This window comes from Mchenga conophoros, linkage group LG7 (assembly GCF_057382185.1).
Source record: "Mchenga conophoros isolate Kocher_MC1m ecotype Shallow Benthic linkage group LG7, M_conophoros_male_GT1.1, whole genome shotgun sequence".
Classification (NCBI taxonomy): domain Eukaryota; kingdom Metazoa; phylum Chordata; class Actinopteri; order Cichliformes; family Cichlidae; genus Mchenga; species Mchenga conophoros.
Window position 1 is genome coordinate 30366229 of NC_140532.1, and position 18936 is coordinate 30385164.

The 18936-nt window shown below is 45.9% G+C and overlaps 3 protein-coding genes and 1 pseudogene across 4 annotated transcripts; 2 read left to right on the forward strand and 2 right to left on the reverse strand.

The window, feature by feature from the left end:
- The first annotated feature begins 2864 nt into the window (after window positions 1-2864).
- On the forward strand, window positions 2865-5263 carry LOC146570395 (single-strand DNA endonuclease ASTE1-like). Its single transcript, XM_085278825.1, has 4 exons — window positions 2865-4025; window positions 4132-4330; window positions 4574-4742; window positions 4821-5263. The coding sequence occupies exons 1-4, from the start codon at window positions 2865-2867 to the stop codon at window positions 5086-5088; spliced, it is 1797 nt and encodes a 598-aa protein (XP_085134951.1). The 3' UTR covers window positions 5089-5263.
- Window positions 5264-6476: 1213 nt separating this feature from the next.
- Window positions 6477-9630, reverse strand: LOC146570396 (uncharacterized). Its single transcript, XM_085279425.1, has 4 exons — window positions 8814-9630; window positions 8566-8727; window positions 8299-8459; window positions 6477-8194 (listed from the first exon to the last, which is right to left on the reverse strand). The coding sequence occupies exons 1-4, from the start codon at window positions 9628-9630 to the stop codon at window positions 6644-6646; spliced, it is 2691 nt and encodes an 896-aa protein (XP_085135551.1). The 3' UTR covers window positions 6477-6643.
- A 2528-nt stretch (window positions 9631-12158) lies between these two features.
- Window positions 12159-18220, reverse strand: LOC146570397 (uncharacterized; annotated as a pseudogene). The gene is made up of 3 exons (XR_014892990.1): window positions 17164-18220; window positions 14227-14383; window positions 12159-14151 (listed from the first exon to the last, which is right to left on the reverse strand). The product of XR_014892990.1 is annotated as an uncharacterized LOC146570397 (transcript).
- On the forward strand, window positions 16277-17784 carry LOC146570398 (mitochondrial outer membrane protein SLC25A46-like). Its single transcript, XM_085279426.1, has 2 exons — window positions 16277-16345; window positions 17188-17784. Exons 1-2 carry the CDS (start codon window positions 16277-16279, stop codon window positions 17782-17784), a joined length of 666 nt encoding a protein of 221 aa, XP_085135552.1.
- Window positions 18221-18936: the final 716 nt, after the last annotated feature.

The window sequence follows — 18936 nt, forward strand, 5'->3', positions numbered from 1 at the left end:
CGTCGGTTAGGCTGCTGTCTGTGCTGGCCTCATCCAGCTCTGTGTCTAGGTGATGTCTGATGCTGCTGTTTCACATAATAAACCCTGTCACCCGCAGGTATTGCCTTCTGTTTTAACAGTTAAAGCAGTAGAGACAAGCTGTTTGCATGTGCGTTGAACTCTAGCATCATTAACCAGGCTAGCTGTTAGCTTATAGCTCACGCTAGCTAACCAGCGAGCAGTTAAAAGGACAGCCGAAGCTGCACAAAACACCCACAAACTTATCTCACTACAACGTAGCGCCGAAAATGACTCACAGCTCGAGCTCGACACAGCTGCTGTAACATAAGACTGACATCCAGCTAACCACAGCTAAAAAGATATTTAGAGAAAACTTACCGTTTCCTCAGGTTACATGAGTTGAGTTGTTTCACGCTGAAAAGTTGGTTTGTTTTGGCTCTCACTGAAGACATAGCTGTTCTTTTGTACTGTTTTTAAGTGAAACATTCTTTGTATGTGAGGTCAACCAAGGGTGTTCATCCTCTTCAGCTCTAGCGTAGACGACTGGCTCTGCCATGTTTTCATGTGTTTCTTCTTTTCGTGCTTCCGCTGCTACTTTGAAATGCTTGGGCCGCTCTGCCCGCCACAGTTTCAAACTGGTCATGTGACTGCATGGCCACATCTGATTGGTAAAAAAGTTACCGGAAACTCCACTGGTGGCATGTTATCTAATGTGTTAAACTAATAATTTTTTTTAAAAGTAACGAGTTGAATTTTGCAAATGTAGCGGAGTAAAAGTACCGTTTCTTCTTCACAAATGTACTCAAGTAAAAGTAAAAAGTTTTGTGCAAAAAAGGTACTTTAAAAGTACATTTTTTTTCAAAAACTTACTTAAGTAAATGTAACGGAGTAAATGTAACTCGTTACTACCCACCTCTGCACACAGGGAAGGACATCCTCCTCTTCTTAGCTGACTCCATTCTCTCCTGACTTTCTCTCGTCACTCTCCTAAACCTCCAAACTCTCACTAACCGTAACTCTCCCTCAAACACCTACATTTTGAATGAGGTCTGAGGGGTTTATATCGCTGTCATAGCTCGCGGCAAAGCTCGAACCACTTCCTGAACCAGTCACATGGTACAGCCGGGCAGCGAGGCTTAGGACGTCATCATTTTCAGCTCCTCCCATAAATGAAGCAAGCCTCGTTACGCACATCACGGAAACGCCCCCTCCATTACCCGACACAAGCTTTGAAGCCTCGATACAGAACGTCACATCACTACCGATAAGTAAATGATTCTCAAATGTTGCCAGAGTTTCGGAATCATGAATCATCCTGTTCTTAATGAAATGTTTTATTTTTGTTCATCAGACAGAGAAACATCTTACATTAGACAAATACCACTTCTCTCACTCCAACCGGTCACAGCAGATGGCCGCCCCTCCCTGAGCCTGGTTCTGCCAGAGGTTTCTTCCTGTTAAAAGGGAGTTTTTCCTTTCCACTGTTGCCAAAGTGCTTGCTCATAGGAGGTCATATGATTTTTGGGTTCTTTCCCTTGTATTATTTTAGGGTCTACCTTGCAATATAAAGCGCCTTGAGGCGACTGTTTTAGGATTTGGTGCTATACGAATAAAATTGAATTGAATTTAACTGTGTGAGGAAGCATGTGTAACTGAACAAGACAGTGTCACAAATGAACTGATTGTGCAGGTTTGTGCTGTTGAAATAGTTTTGTTTTCATTTCTATCAGAGATGTGCTGTAAAAGAACCAAGAAGAAAAACAGAGCAATAGACACACAGGACAACAATACTACTTTTTGTTAGAAAATATTATTGGAAGAAAATACCATTTTCATTTTTAAATATAAGCTGGCAAAGGACATATTTAGTTGGGTGAGAGTCATTGGGTGAGAGGTGGGGGTTAGGACAGGTCACCAGTCTGTCACTGATTAAAATACATTTTTTTAGTCTTCACAGTTATCACTGGAGCTGTGAAAGCAAGAGATTAAAACAAAAGATGTTTAGCGCAGTGACAGGTAATTGACAAATTGACGCTTCCATATCAGAGAGCATTACTTCTTTTACAGAATATTCTTTGTCATTTATTGCTTTTACTTTGTTTGTAAAATCTGAATTTAAAATGTTTCAAACACTTACAGCAAAAATTTAATCAGAAAATTCGAAATCTTCTGCAAAAGTTAAAAATTTAGGAAAGCAAGTGGATTTATATCAGGTTGTATGGTTATTTGCATTATGTGTTGGTAATTAATGAGATTTTTTTTTTGGTTTAATTGTTTCTTTGTTTGTTCTTTGTGCTGCTTTGACCACTCCAAAAATAGTTTCGTGTGTGTGTTTTGTCCTATTTAAACAGTCAGTTATATCATCTGCTCAAACTTAAACTTTTCTCCAAAACACATTTCGCTCATTCATGTGAGCAGCTGCAAATTTCAGTCGAGCTTCATGATGTCGATTATGGAGCTGTTGCTTCTTTCTTAGTCAGCACGCTCTCAGTCCATGGTTATATAACACTGTCTTCACTGTGGACGGTGACACTGGTGTTGCAGCAGTTTCCAGTTCATAGCAGGGTTGAGCCTTTGTGATGGACACTAAGTACCTTTGCTTTTTTAACAGAGCTGGAAAGTTAATGAAACACATTTGATTTTGCTCCACAGAGTGAAATGAAACAGAAAATCAAAACATGAAGATGAAAGAAATGAAACCAAAAGAGTAACATAGGTATGTTAGATTAGTCAGAAAAGGTGTGACTGGTTCTGTCAGTGTGGGCGTGTACCTGTATGATGTTCTAGCAGGTGTATAAATATCTGCAGACACAGAGGCATTAGCACAATAATCACTGCTCACCTTCACAACACTTTAATAAATCATGGAGGTTTCAAAGTTAAAGAAAATGATAGATGATTTGTGTCTCTATGAAGAGGTTAACATAGAAAAAACAGGTCTCATCATTGATGGTGCAGCTCTGTACTATTCTTTGTATTATACGTCTGATCCAAAGCTGGACCAGCGCTGTGGAGGAGATTATCCTGGATTCAAAGATGAGGTCTGTAACTTCTTTAAGACTCTGCAGGTCTGTGAAGTCACTCCGTACATCTTCCTGGATGGAGGCTCAGATCCTGACAAGCACAAAACACTTGTGTATCGTCGAAAAGACACAGAGGAAAAAGCAAAGACAATAGCGACGACAAAGCCTGAGGATGTTGTACCAAAAGGATGTAATGTCTTACCACCTCTGGTAAAAGATGTCTTCATAGAAATCTTGAAGGAGAAAGGCATAGAGTTTAAACAGTGTTTAGGAGAGGCAGACCCTGAAGTTGTTTCTGCTGCAAATCAGAAACAATGTGCTGTGCTGTCCATTGATAAGGATTTTTACATCTATGATGTGAACAAAGGTTTCCTTCATCTTGACAACTTTGAGTGGAAAAGCAAAAAGGATGAAAAAATTCCTGCTAAGCTCTACACACGTTCAAAGTTTTGTGAGCATTTTAAATTGGACCCTGCTCTCATGCCAGTCTTTGCTTCAATAGCAGGAAATGATTATTCAAGATTAGAAGATAGAGGTAGGTTTGCAAGACAATCATCTTCATCTGGTGAGTACAGCATTAAAAGACTGGATGGTATGCTCAGATTTTTAACTAAAGCGAATCTGGATGGTTTGAACGACTCACAGAAGAGAGAACGTGCTCTGAGTCAAGCTTTAAATCATGTTGGTAAAAAAGAGAACCAAACTTTCAAACTCTCCATTCAAAAATATGTTCAACCAGAAAAACCAAGTTCTAAGTTGCCATCATGGGTGCGTAAAAAAGTTGAGATTGGAAAACTTACCACTTCCGTCATAAGTGTCGTGGATCAGAAGTCAATGCTGCTGCCTGTTCTTGTGGAGGATTTTTCACAGCGCAGTAGTTACACCGCTGCTTACCCCATCAGACAGTACTTCTACAAACTGTTAACTAAAGATGTACAAGCTCTCCTGCCAGATTTGAGCAGTGATGAACAGAAGAATCTGCAACTAGAGCGTCTGCATAAGGTACTGATGTTATTCATGAAATATGTGTTTAATTACTCTGACAGGTCATAGATGTGTTTCTGTGGTACATGTGAGCATCTTGTCTGTGTGGTACCTCTCTGTGCAGGCTCCTGAGGGTTTGCGTCGCAGAGTGTTTGAAGAAGCTCTGCAGGTTCAGACTTCAGCCTTAGAAAACATCCCCGACCAGCTGAAGCTGCCAGTCTGTGTGACTGTTTTCTGGTTTAACAACTTAAAGCTTGGCCAAAAAGCTGAAACTGTCCTCCACGCCCTCCTGCTGGGGTTTGTGTGTGACCCCAATAGCCCAGGTTGGTCTCAACTTCTACAGTTTCAGCTCCATAAATCTGATTATTCTGTTTATTATTCACAGTCACCTTTCAGCAGGTTAGTCTCTCTGAAAGCAGTCAGCAGATGGACTGTAGAGTTTGTGTGACGTTTGTGTGATGTGGAAGCATCAGTGCTGATGCTTTCACATCAGCCTGAACAAGAAGACAAACTGCTGCTGGTCTCTGGTTCTGTGTCACTGAAACTTTGTCTTATCTTGTCTGTAGAGGACGAGTTTGAGAGGAAGATGAAAACTTTAAAGGATGAAGGTGTGAATAACTGGCAGCCCCAGCCCCATGTTGCTAAAGCTTTCATCCAATGGCAGTGTTGCATGAGGCAGAGCCTCCACCTGAACCAGCTGCTGTGTTCCCCTCTACCAGAACCTCAGTGTGCCCGGTAAACACCAGACCAATGATGCGCTCCACAGACGTTTAACACACTTCATCAACTTTAACTGAGATTTTGCTTTATCAGGCTTTACTGTGGACCTCTCCTTCATCGGCTGGCAGATGAAGACAAGATTGAAGAAGTACAGAAAACACTGAGAGGAGAAAAGAAGGAATTGTATGAGAACCTAAAGACTGTTTGTAATCCATATTCTGGAGAGGGATCCTCTCAGTCCTCTAGGGTTGAGGTTTCCTCTACTGACATGGAGTCCTCTAATGGGGAGTGGGAGACAAAAAAGAGGAAAAAAAAGAGGGGGGGAAGAAGAACAAATTGCAGAAAAAGAAGTGATTATTGAAATTGAATGATGTTGCTACTCCTGGCAGGAACAAAAGAGCTGCTGGTCAAAGGAGGACTATTACACAGTTCTTATTATTCACTTTGTCTTTATGATTAAACTCAATTTTTCAGGTAGAGGGTTGGTCAAATGTGATGCATTCTTCATGTAGGTAAAAATCTTTAGCAGTATGGGCTAAATATGTTTGATCCAGTTCAATAAACACAGAAATGATTTATAATTTTTTTGTTTGGGACTTCAGTAACCTGATTATCATTGTGTTGTTCACCGTTTGTAACAAGTAGTCATAAGTGGCAAAAGTACAGAAATTCTTTACATAAGTAGAAGTACAGATACCTGTATATAAACAAAATATATACAGGTAAAAGTTTAATTGCTGAAGCAACTTCTTTATTCAAGCAAAAGTGAAAAAGTAGCACTGCAATATACTCAGAGTATACTCAGATGGTATACTCAGAGTAATGAAGTAAAAAGTAGCCTGTTGAAGGACATTCTACTAGGATTTTTGTACAAAGGTAATTAAAGCTTGTATTATATTAATAGAATAATAAAAATATTATTACATGACAATAAATTGCTGTTCCAGTCTAAATCTGAATTCTAATGAATGTACTCTTTATTCTGTTATGTAGGACACAAGCATTGCTATAGAATTTAAATAAATAACACCTACCTGTTGGTGAGGTGTTGTTTGGGAGAGGATGACTTTGCCTCCAAACCTACACACTAAAATGAGAACAGTCAAGGGTTACAGTTGGATTCGGCAGCTGGGGGAACACAAATATCTGTGTAGTGGCTCAGCAATGGGAAAAAAAATACAATTCACAATATTTTTTCCCACACAAGCACAAGTGAGCTTCAGTAGATTTTCTTTGTGTGTATGATGTGATCAGCTGACCTGCTCCTCTTTGTGGATTTATACAACTGAATTCAACAAGATGTACACAGCCTGAAACTATCATGTCTGATGTCCCCTACACTGACAGTATACTGTTTATACTGTCTTTGTATTAGACGGTATAAAGTTGGAATTCAGTGAATGAATCTAAACATCAGCTTAAATGCAAATTCATCTCTCTTACACTCAGAAAAATAAAGGTGCCAACTGGAACCAAAACTGCCATAGAAGAACCTTTTAGTGTCACAAAGAACCTTAAAAACGGTTAGTTATGTCTATAACTTCTGTTCCCTGAAGGAGAGGAACGAGGTACAACACATAAGTATGGGATATCACGCCCTCGCGTGTCCTGGCTGAAGAAACCTTTATTCACGCCTTTACGGCAGATGACGTGTGATGACACGCGCAAGGCCCCGCCCGCACATATAGCCGCTGCCATCACCGTCATCCCTCAGTTCGATAGCCGCTCTTCACCGAGCCAACTGCTCAGTGGGGCCACCCTGTGTTGTACCTCGTTCCTCTCCTTCAGGGAACAGAAGTTATAGACATAACTAACCGTTCCCTTTCAGTCGATTCACTCGGTACAACACATAAGTATGGGACCTATATACACGCCCCGCAGAGCAGCCACCGAACCGGAACGGGACCACCACATCCTTAGTGAGTGGTAGACCCAGCAGAAAGGACAGCATGAGCCACCGAAGGGGCTGTAACGTCCAACCGATAAAACCGCACAAAAGTGTGCGGCGACGCCCAATTAGCCGCTGCACAAATATCAGCCACAGGCACCCCTCTAAAAAGAGCCCACGAGGTCGCCATCCCCCTGGTGGAATGAGCTCCTACCCCGTGGGGCAACGCAAAACCTCCGGTGCTGTATGCCAGCGAGATAGCTTCTACAATCCAGTGGGACAGCCTCTGTCTGGACAGAGCTCTACCTCTATTCGGATTAGCGAAGCAGACAAACAACTGGTCACACAAACGCACATCCCGAGTGCGCTCAATGTAGGTGCGTAGCGCACGCACCGGACAAAGAGAATGCACCCTCCTCTGCTCCTCAGATTCAAAAGGAGGGGAGCAAAAGCTCAGCAACTCAAACTCCATTGAACTATAAGATGCAGGCATGACCTTGGGAAGATAGGCGGCATTCGGACGCAATACGACCTTGCGGCCATCAGGAGAAAACTGTGTGCAGGCAGGATGCAGAGACAGCGCATGAAGGTCCCCCACTCGCTTCGCCGAGGCCAAAGCGAGAAGTAATGCGGTCTTATACGAAAGAAGTTTCATATCTACCGACTCAACGGGTTCAAACGGAGGGCCACAAAGGGCCTCCAGCACCAAAGACAAGTCCCAAGCCGGGACACTGGACTTAAGCACGGGCCTCAGCCGGCGAACCCCTTTCAGAAAACGCACGGCGAGGGGATGCGCACCTGGTGTCACCCCGTCAAAACCGATATGACAAGCAGATATAGCCGCTAAATAAACCTTGATCGTCGAAAACGAAAGGCCTTTATCTAACAGCTCCTGCAGGAATGTCAAAACATCCACAATAGAGCACTGAAATGGGAGAGTGTGGCGGTCCTGGCACCATCGCTCGAAGGCTCGCCATTTGTAAGCGTACAAGCCTCTAGTAGACGAGGCCCTGGCGCTCTGAATCGTCGCTACCACACTAGGTGGCAGACCCTTAGCAACCAAGTTTAACCTCTCAGCAGGTAAGCATGAAGGTGCCACAGATCCGGGCGCGGATGAAACACTTCCCCCCCCGCCTGAGAGAGGAGATCCCTGCGGAGAGGAAGCTGCCAAGGACTTGCTGCAAGCAGGCTGATTATTTCTGCATACCACGACTTCGCGGGCCACCAAGGGGCCACCAGGATCAGAGAGAGGGAATGCCGACGCACCCTCTCCAGAATTGGAGATATCATTTCCACTGGGGGAAATGCATACAGGAGCACGTCTGGCCATTGGTGCGCTAGCGCGTCCAAGCCCAAGGGTGCATCGTGGTCGATTATGGAGAAGTACAGGGGGCAGTGAGCATTCACCCTGGAAGCAAAAAGATCTATTTGCGCCTCGCCAAATAGATCCCAAATCTGAGCCACTATTGAAGGGTGTAACCTCCATTCTCTCACCAGAGGACCCCCCCTGGAGAGAAGGTCCGGCCCCAGGTTCAGGTGGCCCGGGACATGGGTGGCTCTTAGAGTCAGAAAATGAACACTGCACCATAACAGCAGAGAGCGAGACAGCTGCAACAGGGGAAGAGAGCGTGTTCCTCCCTGCCTGTTTATATAAGACACCACTGTTGAATTGTCCGTCCTGACTAAGACATGCTGGCCCTGCAGGACTGGACGGAAACGCTTTAGAGCTAAGAACACTGCTAACAGCTCTAAGTGGTTGATGTGCAGCTGGCGCTGAGCCGCGGACCAGATCCCTCTCACTGACGCACCCTCGCACAGCGCTCCCCACCCACTTAGGGAAGCATCTGTGGACACCACCTTGCGAAACAACACCCTCCCAATCCGAGAGCCCTGGTGCAGTAGCCCGGGCTCCCTCCAAGGACGGAGAGCTAGCATGCAAGACGCAGTTACCGGCAGCCTCCTCCGGAGGTGACGCGAAGCACACAAACGGTGAGAGAGAGTCCAGCGTTGAAACGCTCTCATTTTCAACAGCCCAAGCGGCACTACGGCAATCATAGATGCCATCATGCCCAACAAGCGCAATATCGTCTGGAAACGCAGTCTGCGTCCCAGCTGAAATTGAGCGAGGCAGCGATGAAACGCGGCCACTCTGTGCTCTGACAACCGTGCGCGGCTGGAAAGAGAGCATATTTCCAGACCGAGAAAAGCGATCTGTTGACCTGGGATTAGCGAGCTCTTCTGAAAGTTCACAGAGAACCCCAGTGTCTGAATGTGTGACAGAACCCGCGACAGCTGCGTCTCCGCCTGTTCTCTGGAGCAAGCCACGAGAGCCCAGTCGTCCAGGTAGGCCAAGATGCGGATGCCCCTCTTCCTGAGGGGCGCTAGCGCTGCCTCGGCACATTTCGTAAAGGTGCGGGGAGCGAGCGACAGCCCGAACGGCAGCACTAGGTATTCGTAGGCTACGCCCTCGAATGCAAACCTCAGAAACTGCCTGTGTTTCGGGTGTATAGCGACATGAAAATAAGCATCTGTTAGATCGATTGTCGCAAACCAATCTCCCGGGCCGACTGCACTCAGGAGCTGTCTGAGTGTTAGCATCTTGAACCTGTACGTTCGCAGGTACGTGTTCAAGACTCGCAGGTCGAGGATGGGACGAAGCCCTCCCCCTTTCTTCGGAATGACAAAATAACGGCTGTACCAACCTTTGTCCGTCTCCGAAGCGGGGACCACCCGTATTGCTCTCTTCTGTAATAGCGCCTGTATTTCCTCTCTGAGTACCAAGGCTGCCTCGGGGTTGACAATCGTGTTCACGACTCTTTGGAAACGAGGCGGCTTGACCCGGAACTGCAACCGGTAACCCATGGCAACGGTTTGCAGCACCCACGGAGAGGGGGCGCAAGCGCGCCACTGAGGGAAGTGAGCAGCCAGCCGGCTGGCCTGCAGCACTGACGGCGGGGCGCCGTCGCCCCCCAGTGTGTCTGCAGGGGACTGCATCCCCTGCCTGACCTGGCTCATTTCGCCTGCAGGTTGAGCATTTGAGATTGTTTGAGAGTAAACAACACTCTTTATTGATTGCAACATGGGAACATGTACATTTATACATTTTGTTGGGTGCACCTTTTCCGGGGCATAACAATGAAAAACAGCGGGAACACTCGATGTGGTCGCTTGAACATTCAACACATCTGAACCGTGTGCAGGGGTTATGTGCTTGGGAGACCGCGATAGGGAAGTGCAGCGCCTTCTGGGGCTGACAACCTGAACAGAACTTAAGCGGCACCTCTTGTGCGGCAACAGAGGGGTAAGAGCAGCGTCTCCCTGCTGCCGGATCCCTTCCCCACTCGCAATCACAGCTAGGAGGGCTGAGGCTTCTTCCTCCTGGGCGTCGGGTCCCGTCGGGGGCCCGGGGGAGGGCCTTTGCCCCAGGCCGACTGGCGTGGAGCTCGGGCCGGAGTACGTGCTCTCGCCGGCGGCCCTCCCACTCCAGCAGTGGGCGCCGGTCTCTTGCCAGCTGTCAGAGGAGCGGCGGGCCTGTGAGAGCTAGCAGTGGGCTTGGGCTGGGGCTGGCGTCTGGGGATGATGTCGCGCAGAGCTTCCGTCTGCTTCTTCCTCAGATCGAATCTAGCCTGAATGGCTTCAAGTGAATGTCCGAATAACCCAGCCGCAGACACTGGTGCGTCCAGATACACAGCTCTGTCTCTATCAGGGACGTCGGAGAGGGTCAGCCACAGGTGCCTCTGCGCCACCACTGTCGAAGCCATCCCTCTGCCCAGGGAGAGCGCTGCACAGCGAGACGCACGGAGGATGTAATCCGTGGTGACTCTAACCTCGTTAAGAAGAGGTGACAGCGGGCTGTCCTCCGGAACCAGCGATCCAAGCTCCGCCAGGCACATTGCTTGGTACGTCTGGAGCATGGTGACGGAGCTCATGGCTCGAGCGGTGCCGGCCTGAGCCCGATAAATCTTCTCCAGCTGCGAGGCCGAGAATCTGCAGTGCTTGGACGGCAGAGTTGCGGGGCCACCGACACCATGGTTATGGGACGGGGCCAGATAAGCAGCCAGAGACGGCTCCATAGGGGGTGGGTTAGCTAAACCAGCTCCCTCGGCGCCGTCCAATTCCATGTACTGTCCATAGCCGGGCACAGTGACGCGGGTAGACAGAGGTTTGTCCCATGACGCTGTTAGCTCGCAGAGAAAGTCTGGGAACATGGGGAGGCAGTTTTTGGCCGTTGCGGGCTCCGGTGGAAGGAAAAAACCCGCAAACCGCGACGGCTTCCGAGCTGGTGGAGGAGAGGGCCAGTCCACCTGCAGCTTCTCAGCGGCACGGCGAAACAGGGAGAAAAGAGAGGTGTCATCGTGGCCGACCGGCGCAGCAGCGGCGGCATATTGGGTCGACAATGAGCTCTCCTGCTCATCCTCCGACAAACCATGGATGTCCAGGCCGATGTCCAGCACGTCATCGTCTTCCTGGGGAGCGCTGGCAGGCTTCAACCCAGGCTGAAGCCCGTCAGCGCTCCTGCATGGTTCCGGTCCGTCATCGGCTAACCCGTCAACGTATTCCATGTGGTCAGCCCAGCTAATCGCGGGGACATCGACCTGAAAATTTTCGTCTTCGGACTCGGACGAAGCCGGGGCTCCAGACTCGGAAAGAAGAGGGTCATGCCGTGCGACAGCCGAGCGTCCCAGCACTCTTTCCACAAACGTCACCCGTCTTTCCAGGGTCGAGCGTCGGAGCTGGCGACAAAACGCACAAGCTTCGGGCTCCGTCAACGCTCTCCTAGCGTGGACGATCCCCAGGCAGACAGGGCAGGCATCGTGCTGGTCGCTGTCGTGCAAAGAGAAACCACATCCCTGGGGACAGGGGCGAACAGAAGATTTCTGCTTTGCTCGCTTCGGTTTGGAGTCCATTCCCAAAACGCAAAGCGAAACGCTGCACAAGAAAAACTTGAAAATAGCGCTCCGCGGGCAGCCTACGCACCAGCTGGGCGGTGGAGGCTAACACCAACAGGGGCAGTTAAGCTAGGTTCAAGTTGGCAGACAACGGAGCTAACTAGCAGTAGCTAGCTAGCCCAACTCAGCAGAGGTGTTCTCAGCGAGGTGAAGAGCGTAAGAACTGAGGGATGACGGTGATGGCAGCGGCTATATGTGCGGGCGGGGCCTTGCGCGTGTCATCACACGTCATCTGCCGTAAAGGCGTGAATAAAGGTTTCTTCAGCCAGGACACGCGAGGGCGTGATATCCCATACTTATGTGTTGTACCGAGTGAATCGACTGAAAGGGAACAATGGTTCTTTGAAGAACTATTTCTTTCAGTGGTTCATTAAAGGACCTTTAAGAAATGGTTCTTTGGGGCACCTTAAATGGTTTTTCAAAGAACCTCTTTTTTTTTACAATGGTTATTTGAAGAACCATTGTTAAAAAGGTATTTAAAGAACCATTTTAAAGAACCTATTTTGAGTGGTTCTTTAAAGAACCACTATAAATCTTTCAAAATAAAATGTATCATAAATTTAATTTGAGTAGGGTAAAATAAATACAGGCACATAGACATATATTAATGGTTTATTGCCATTTTGTCGTATACCAAAAAAAGGGCATTTTAATCCTCAGCACAACATCACTACTAATACATGTCACACATTAGTCATTTAAACAGTAATAATTAAATATTTACACTATAAATAAATACATATTAATGAGATGAGATAGCCTTTATTTGTCAGTTGCAGGTCTTTTGCCCACAACCAAGATGACAGACCTTGCCGACCGTACATAAAATACTCAAACATCACATTGGGGAGACAGGTCAGCCCGGGTAGCGAGGAAAAAAAACATTGAAATGTGTAACACAAAAGGATAATACAGGAATGCACAGATATCAACACACCATAGCACAATAAACACAGACAGCAACATGGGAAAGAGTTCCAGTGTGTACATCTGATCTGGGACCGCTACAATCTTCGACTGCGCCTCCAGCTGACCCGATGTCCACATCAGAGGGGAGGTAAGCATTGGAGGTGGCGTGGGATCTGGGGTAGGGAGGGTGATGCGTCAGTGAGTGCTTATCAGTATCAGTATATGTATGTGTGTGCGTGTCCATAGTTCAGCTGAGACAGTGTCCTTCGCCCTGCCAGGCTAAGTCTTCCAGCCAACCCAGGTGGCCTTGCATGGAATGGGAAGGAACAGACTAAACACAGTCGTTATCAGGGAGTTTTTGTTCAGCTCCAGCCTTGAGCCCACAGCTGGCGCTGAAGGGGTAGCCGGATTATGATGGTAATTTGTCTTTTGCAACAACTCATGAAAATTTCAAAGCTGTTCTTTAACACTCCGACACTGGTCTCTCAAACTCCCGTTGAAGAACCGCGAGCTTGCCCATGATGGTATCAAACTTGCTGGTGTTGTCATTCTTTTGCTCAGAGAGCTGATTCTGAGAACTCACGACTGCAGTCAGCTGTTCCACAATGTAATCCAACTTTTGCTCAAAGGTGTTATTCTGAGCAGGCCTCTCCTTGATGTAACCCAATATACGCTAGAGGTATTATTCTGAGTATTCACGGCAGCTGTAAGCATCTCCAAGGTCTTAACCATGCTGCTCTCAATGAGCCCATTCTGAGAAGTCGCACCTCGTCCCATCATTTCAATCCCAGCGGGCAGCCTTGGGGGGGTTTGAACAGCCGGTTCCGCTTTATTAATTCTCCGATAAGCCAGGGCGAAGCCAGCTCCAATCAGCAAGAACCCTGTTATCATGGTTCCGAATAGATAGATATCTTCAGCGTCCTCGATTGACAGTCCCGCCAGGCACACGACCCTCCATTCCTGCCACCCGTCCATCGTGTATCTGGCAGGGAAAGTCCCTCCAGGGCACTCGGGCTCTCCCGAGCCCAGACTTCTCGTTGAGAAAAGGGTGTCAATAGCATTCAGAGACCAGTTGATCAAATCCATAATTCTCTTTAGGTTTTAGAAACAGGCTGTGAGAGACTGTTCTAGGGAAAGTAATACAAAAAAACACGAGACTAGACAAGGACATAAGAACTAAGCAGGGAAGATAAGGGAGAGGAGAGGAGAAAAAGTGCGTCCGCCTCCTCCGAGAGCCAAAAGGAAAACTACACTAGAATAACACAACAATCAATACATGTATTGTTTAATTAATAAAACATCAGAAAGTGATAAAACACATTAGAAATAGCAATAGCTTCATAACAGACCAATAAATCAACACATTTTCATCAGCAGATGTTTGCATGTTCAGCAAAAATATTTCAACAACTATTTTTTGAAAATTATCAACAAACGTCAGCCTTACGTTATTTACGGTAAGTTTCATGTTGGACTCATGGTCCTTTGTTAGTCCAGTTTAGGACAATGTCTCTGACATATGTGTCATATCAAAACAACCCAAACCTGCAGTTGTTTCAGTTTTTCACAGGTGTTTTGTGTCAGCTGGTCAGCCTCACTCAAGCGGACATCCATATCAGCCAACTAATGACAAGCTCCTCCCATGTGCTTCAAACACCTCCCACTCTGACACAAGGAGCTGAGAGAGAGAAAAGAGTCAATTAAGAAGAAGAGAGAAAAGTGAAACCCTCCTCAGAAGGTCTGACTGGCATACCTGCAGTCGACCTGTGATGGACTCCAGTTTGGCGTTCATCTCATCCCAGCGGCATCTGCACTCCCTCCCTGCCATCAGCCGAGCATGCAGGGTGCCCTAATGTCCCGGTCAGGCTGTACTGCTGGATGAGCCAAGGTCCCGCCTCTCGCCACAGCCTCTGAACACACAAACACAAATTGCAGATTTGTGCAGGAAGTGCAGAATTTGTTTTGCTATTCTTTTCTAAATCCAGGCTTGATCACGTGGAGGTATTTGGAAAAGTTTTTTGGCCACCTACCTGCAATTGTTGTCTTCCAGAAAGAAGGACTGGAACCCAAGTCAAATGTATGCGATATACATTCAATTCACAAGAACACATTATAAAACAAAGTCCCGTTCTTGCCTGATTTGAAATGAATTCTGCATCAAAACAGGGTGACAGAATTACAACGAGAGTTTGCAGCAAATGTGAGTACAATCCTCACTTCTTACAAGCCTGCTATTAAAGTTCTCCTGTATGCAGACGACTTTCCTGTTTTCAGGGCACAACTTGGATCAATGGCTGACCTGGGTTTTATCACAAGGGTGATAAATATATAACATAAGGTCTTAAGACTAAAACTATAATACAGATCTTAGTCAGTCTTAGAGATTTGATCCAGATGCACTATACGTGCCTGCTCTGTGGTTTTCGCCTCTGTCAGTGCGCCCCAGGGCAGTTGTAGCTACACTGTAGCTTACCATCACCAGTGTGTGAATGTGTGTGTGAATGGGTGGATGACTGAATGTAGTGTAAAGTAGGGCTGGGTATCGTCACTGATTTCTAGAATCGATTCAATTCCGATTCACAAGGTCCCAAATCGATTCGATCCACGATTCGATTTAATTCGATTCGATTCGATTTACATCTGGGAAATTTTGACAGTCAGAAGTATAATTCAGATCAGTACATTTACATATTTTTGTATCTATAAAAAGGAAGCTGACACTCGCAAGACTTTATCCAAGGTGTGAGCATCACAGCAGATGCCTTTGTGTCAAAGTAGCTGAGGATAAAACACAGAAAAACATGAAGGTTTTCCTGGCCTGGGATTTTATAAAAATATTCTGCAGTACATCAAAAACGAAAGAAAACCATTAATCAACTTATGAACATTACTTCTGACGTTACAGCGGTTTTATTAGACACACGGCTAAGCATTTTGCATTTTGAATAATATTAAAAAGTTTAAATTTGTTCAGTATTGAACAGCAGAAATGAGGTTTTCTTTTCGGAAGAATGTAAAAGGGAAAAAAACAGCGGCCGACAGCGCTGTAAACAACAGTAGACTTGTGCGTAACAAGCAAGCGAATAATGAAGAAAGTGAAACTGTTCGAGAGAGGGGGGGGGGGGGGAGAGGGGGAGGGAGAGGGAGAGAGGGAGAGAGAGAGAGCTGCGCATCGCAATGGAAGCAAAACAGTAAAAGAGTGAATTCATGACGATGTTTATGTGAAGCGTTTGGATCTTCTTTTGCTGCTGATTCGGTCAATATTGTTTGGAGAGAGATAAAACTAACAGCTTTAGAATCAGCGCATAAAGGGCGTGAACACAAAGCGCGGACCCGGATCAGCGAGCTGTCGGCTTTCAGCCCCGACTGTGAGAAAGGCGACATCTAACTGATTCTGATCCGCGGGTCGCGCTGTGTGTTTAAGTCTATGTGCAGAATCCCTGTACCTGCTCTCATTTACTGTTTGGTGGTTCTTGAAATTTTGTGAGATGTCACCAGAGATTCTGGCATTTCGGACAAAATAAATTTATATTAAAAAATCGATTCAGGATTTTAATGAATCGATTTTACGTTATCCAAGCCAGAATCGATTTTAATCGATGAATCGATTATAAAAACCCACCCCTAGTGTAAAGTGCTTTGGGGTCCTTAGGGACTAAGTAAAGCACTATACAAATGCAGGCCATTTACCATTTTTCCACATCACTATTTAATACAGGAAGTAGGTGAACTAGGTCATCTTTTTTGTGAGAGGACCATATTAATGAAAGAAAACCTCAATGACATCATAGAGATCCCTAAAAATGCTCCGGCTGCTTCTCTTCCTCCTCATCCTAAGCTTCCTTCCCTTTGTCCTCGACTTCCATCCAATTGTAATTCAATCTAATTGTGTTTATCCCCATTTTGTTGGAGCTGTGAACAGAATTAGTGTGAACCTGAATTAATTTGTGCAAAAAAGAAAAATCGACAGCTTTTCAGCCAGAGGTAATCTTGTGATTTAAGCCGGCAGCACAAATAGATTTATGTGTTGATGCTACCTGCTTCAGCTCTACGACTCTTCTTAGTTTAATGTAAGATGGTGGATAAAGGAAATGTGCAAAGAAAATTTTACTATATTACAAAAGGACATCTATCTTGGTAACTTCAAATGACCAGAGCATAATTTGTCAACTAGTCTGAAAATAAGTTATACAGTAACAGTCAAAGACACACCTTCTCACGTGTCACATTTTTAACAATATTATAAATTTTAATATATTCGTTTATGTACTCAGCGTACGCAGCGGTCCCCAACCTTTTTTGCGCCATGGACCGGTTTATGCCCGACAATATTTTCACGGACCGGCCTTTAAGGTAGATAAATACAATAAAATAAAACTAGTACCGGTACCGAAAAAAAGAAGATTTATTCATAACACACGTGAAAAGACCCAGGAAAACGAGTTAACGATAAAAACGATAACAAAATAACGCTGAAAACCGATAAAAACCCTTAAAACTATACATTTCACACCTGAGCCTCAACTCTTGTGGCCCGGCACCAAACGACTCACTCACGGTCCGAGGCCCGGGGGTTGGGAACCGCTAATTTAGAGCAATGATTAGCTGGATGTGTGTGTGTGTGTGTGTGTGTGTGTGTGTTTTTTTTGTTGTTGTTGTTGTTTTTTTTTAATTGATCATTTGATCGGACCTGTGTTCCTCTCTCCATCTTCAGAGCGAGATTGTGCGGGATGAGTCGTCCTCTGGCCTGCTGGACTGCGTCCGTGAGGGTGTTGCTCGACTGCTGGGTGTCGGCGCACCTCACAGTCGTCGCCTGCTTCCTCTCAGATGCCTGCTGCTTCCCGCTGCGCTGCATGCCATTCTGCGCTATGCCGTGGCTACCTCCATCCAGCGGGTGGTGCTGTGGCTGCACCAGCGTAGCAAGAAGCAGCGGGCAGAACCATCCAATCCACTGGATGCCTACTTCCCCGAGCTGGCGGCATCTTGGGCGGGTTCTCTGGTGGCTGACGTGGTGTTGTTTCCTCTTGAGACGGTGCTACATCGCCTGGCTCTGCAGGGTACGCGCACCATCATTGATGCCACCGATGGAGTGGTCGCGGTGGGAAATGGCGGGAGCCCGCTGGTAGTGCCCGTAAACACGCAGTATGATGGCTTCTCTGACTGCCTGCACGCCATCAGCCGCAAGGAAGGCGGGGCTGGCTTCTACCGAGGTTTTGGCGTGCTGGTAGCCCAGTATGCTTTGCACGGAGCGCTGCTGGCCGCCGCCAGGACGCTGATGAGGGTGCTGCTGCTGGATGCCAAGGCCAGCTAGGTTGTTACTACAGAGACTGTTGTCATGACAACAGGACATTTCTCATCTTGTAAATGAGACGAAAAAGACCTGCTCGTGTGACGACATCAGCACTTGAGTCCTGTTACCTAGCAACCACTAAGAATCACCAGATTGTGTCACCTCCTCCCCAATGATGTCACTTCCTGCTTATGTTTGGACAAACAGTGGTGGCAGTTGTTTTCCTTCACGTAAACTGAGCATCACTTCCTGTGTTTTTGTTCAGCTCTGACAGCTGATTGGTCACCCACTACTGATATACAAACAAACATGTAAACAGATGTTTTTGTATAAAGTTGTAAAAAAAAAAATTAAAAAAGTTCAGTGTAGATTTAGACTAAATTATTTCTGATCGATTGGTCTCTAAAGCGATACTTGGATGAGATGAGCCTGGCTTTTCAAAATAAGTGTCTGTTTAAGCTGGTGTAAGGTGTAATGGTGTCTGTAAATGTTTAAATGTGAAATAAATCAATGTTAATTTGACATTTTTCTTCTTTTTGAAACATTTTTAAATGGATTAATTTGGATTATTTTGAAATTCAGCTTTTTAAGTTTCATAGAAGAAATTTCAAACTTTTCTGACTTATTTTGAAAGTTTTAAAAATGTGACTGCATCTGTGTCACAGCACTGTGAAGGTAAAAACTCCTGCAGCCTCTTCTCTCCTTATGTCAGGAGCAGAGATCTCCCTCAGCATGATAAGGGTTTCTTGCTCAGAGGTGGAGGACAGACATTTGAGACGTGAGAAAAACCATCACAGAGGATCCTGTACGTGTCACAGGTAGCAGGGGTACTTTCTAAAGTCTGCTTCAATGTTTTCAGCTGCAGATAATAACCTGACCGGTGGAGACTGCAGCGTTACTGGTTGTAATAACTGTGTTCTTCCACAAGGTGAAGCTGTTTACAGTAAGGTAAAGCATTTCCCTGTAGAGCCCTTAGTTCAGTTCGATTATATTTATATAAGTTTCCTAAAAGCGCTTTATATTAAAGTGTAACACACTGTTTGCTACTACAGCTACACATGTTTCTTTTCCAACTATTTATTTATGAGTGACTTATGTATGTATATATATGTATATATTATACTATTCTTAGTTAGTGTATTGTCTGTCTTGTCTTAATATTGGTTTAAAATG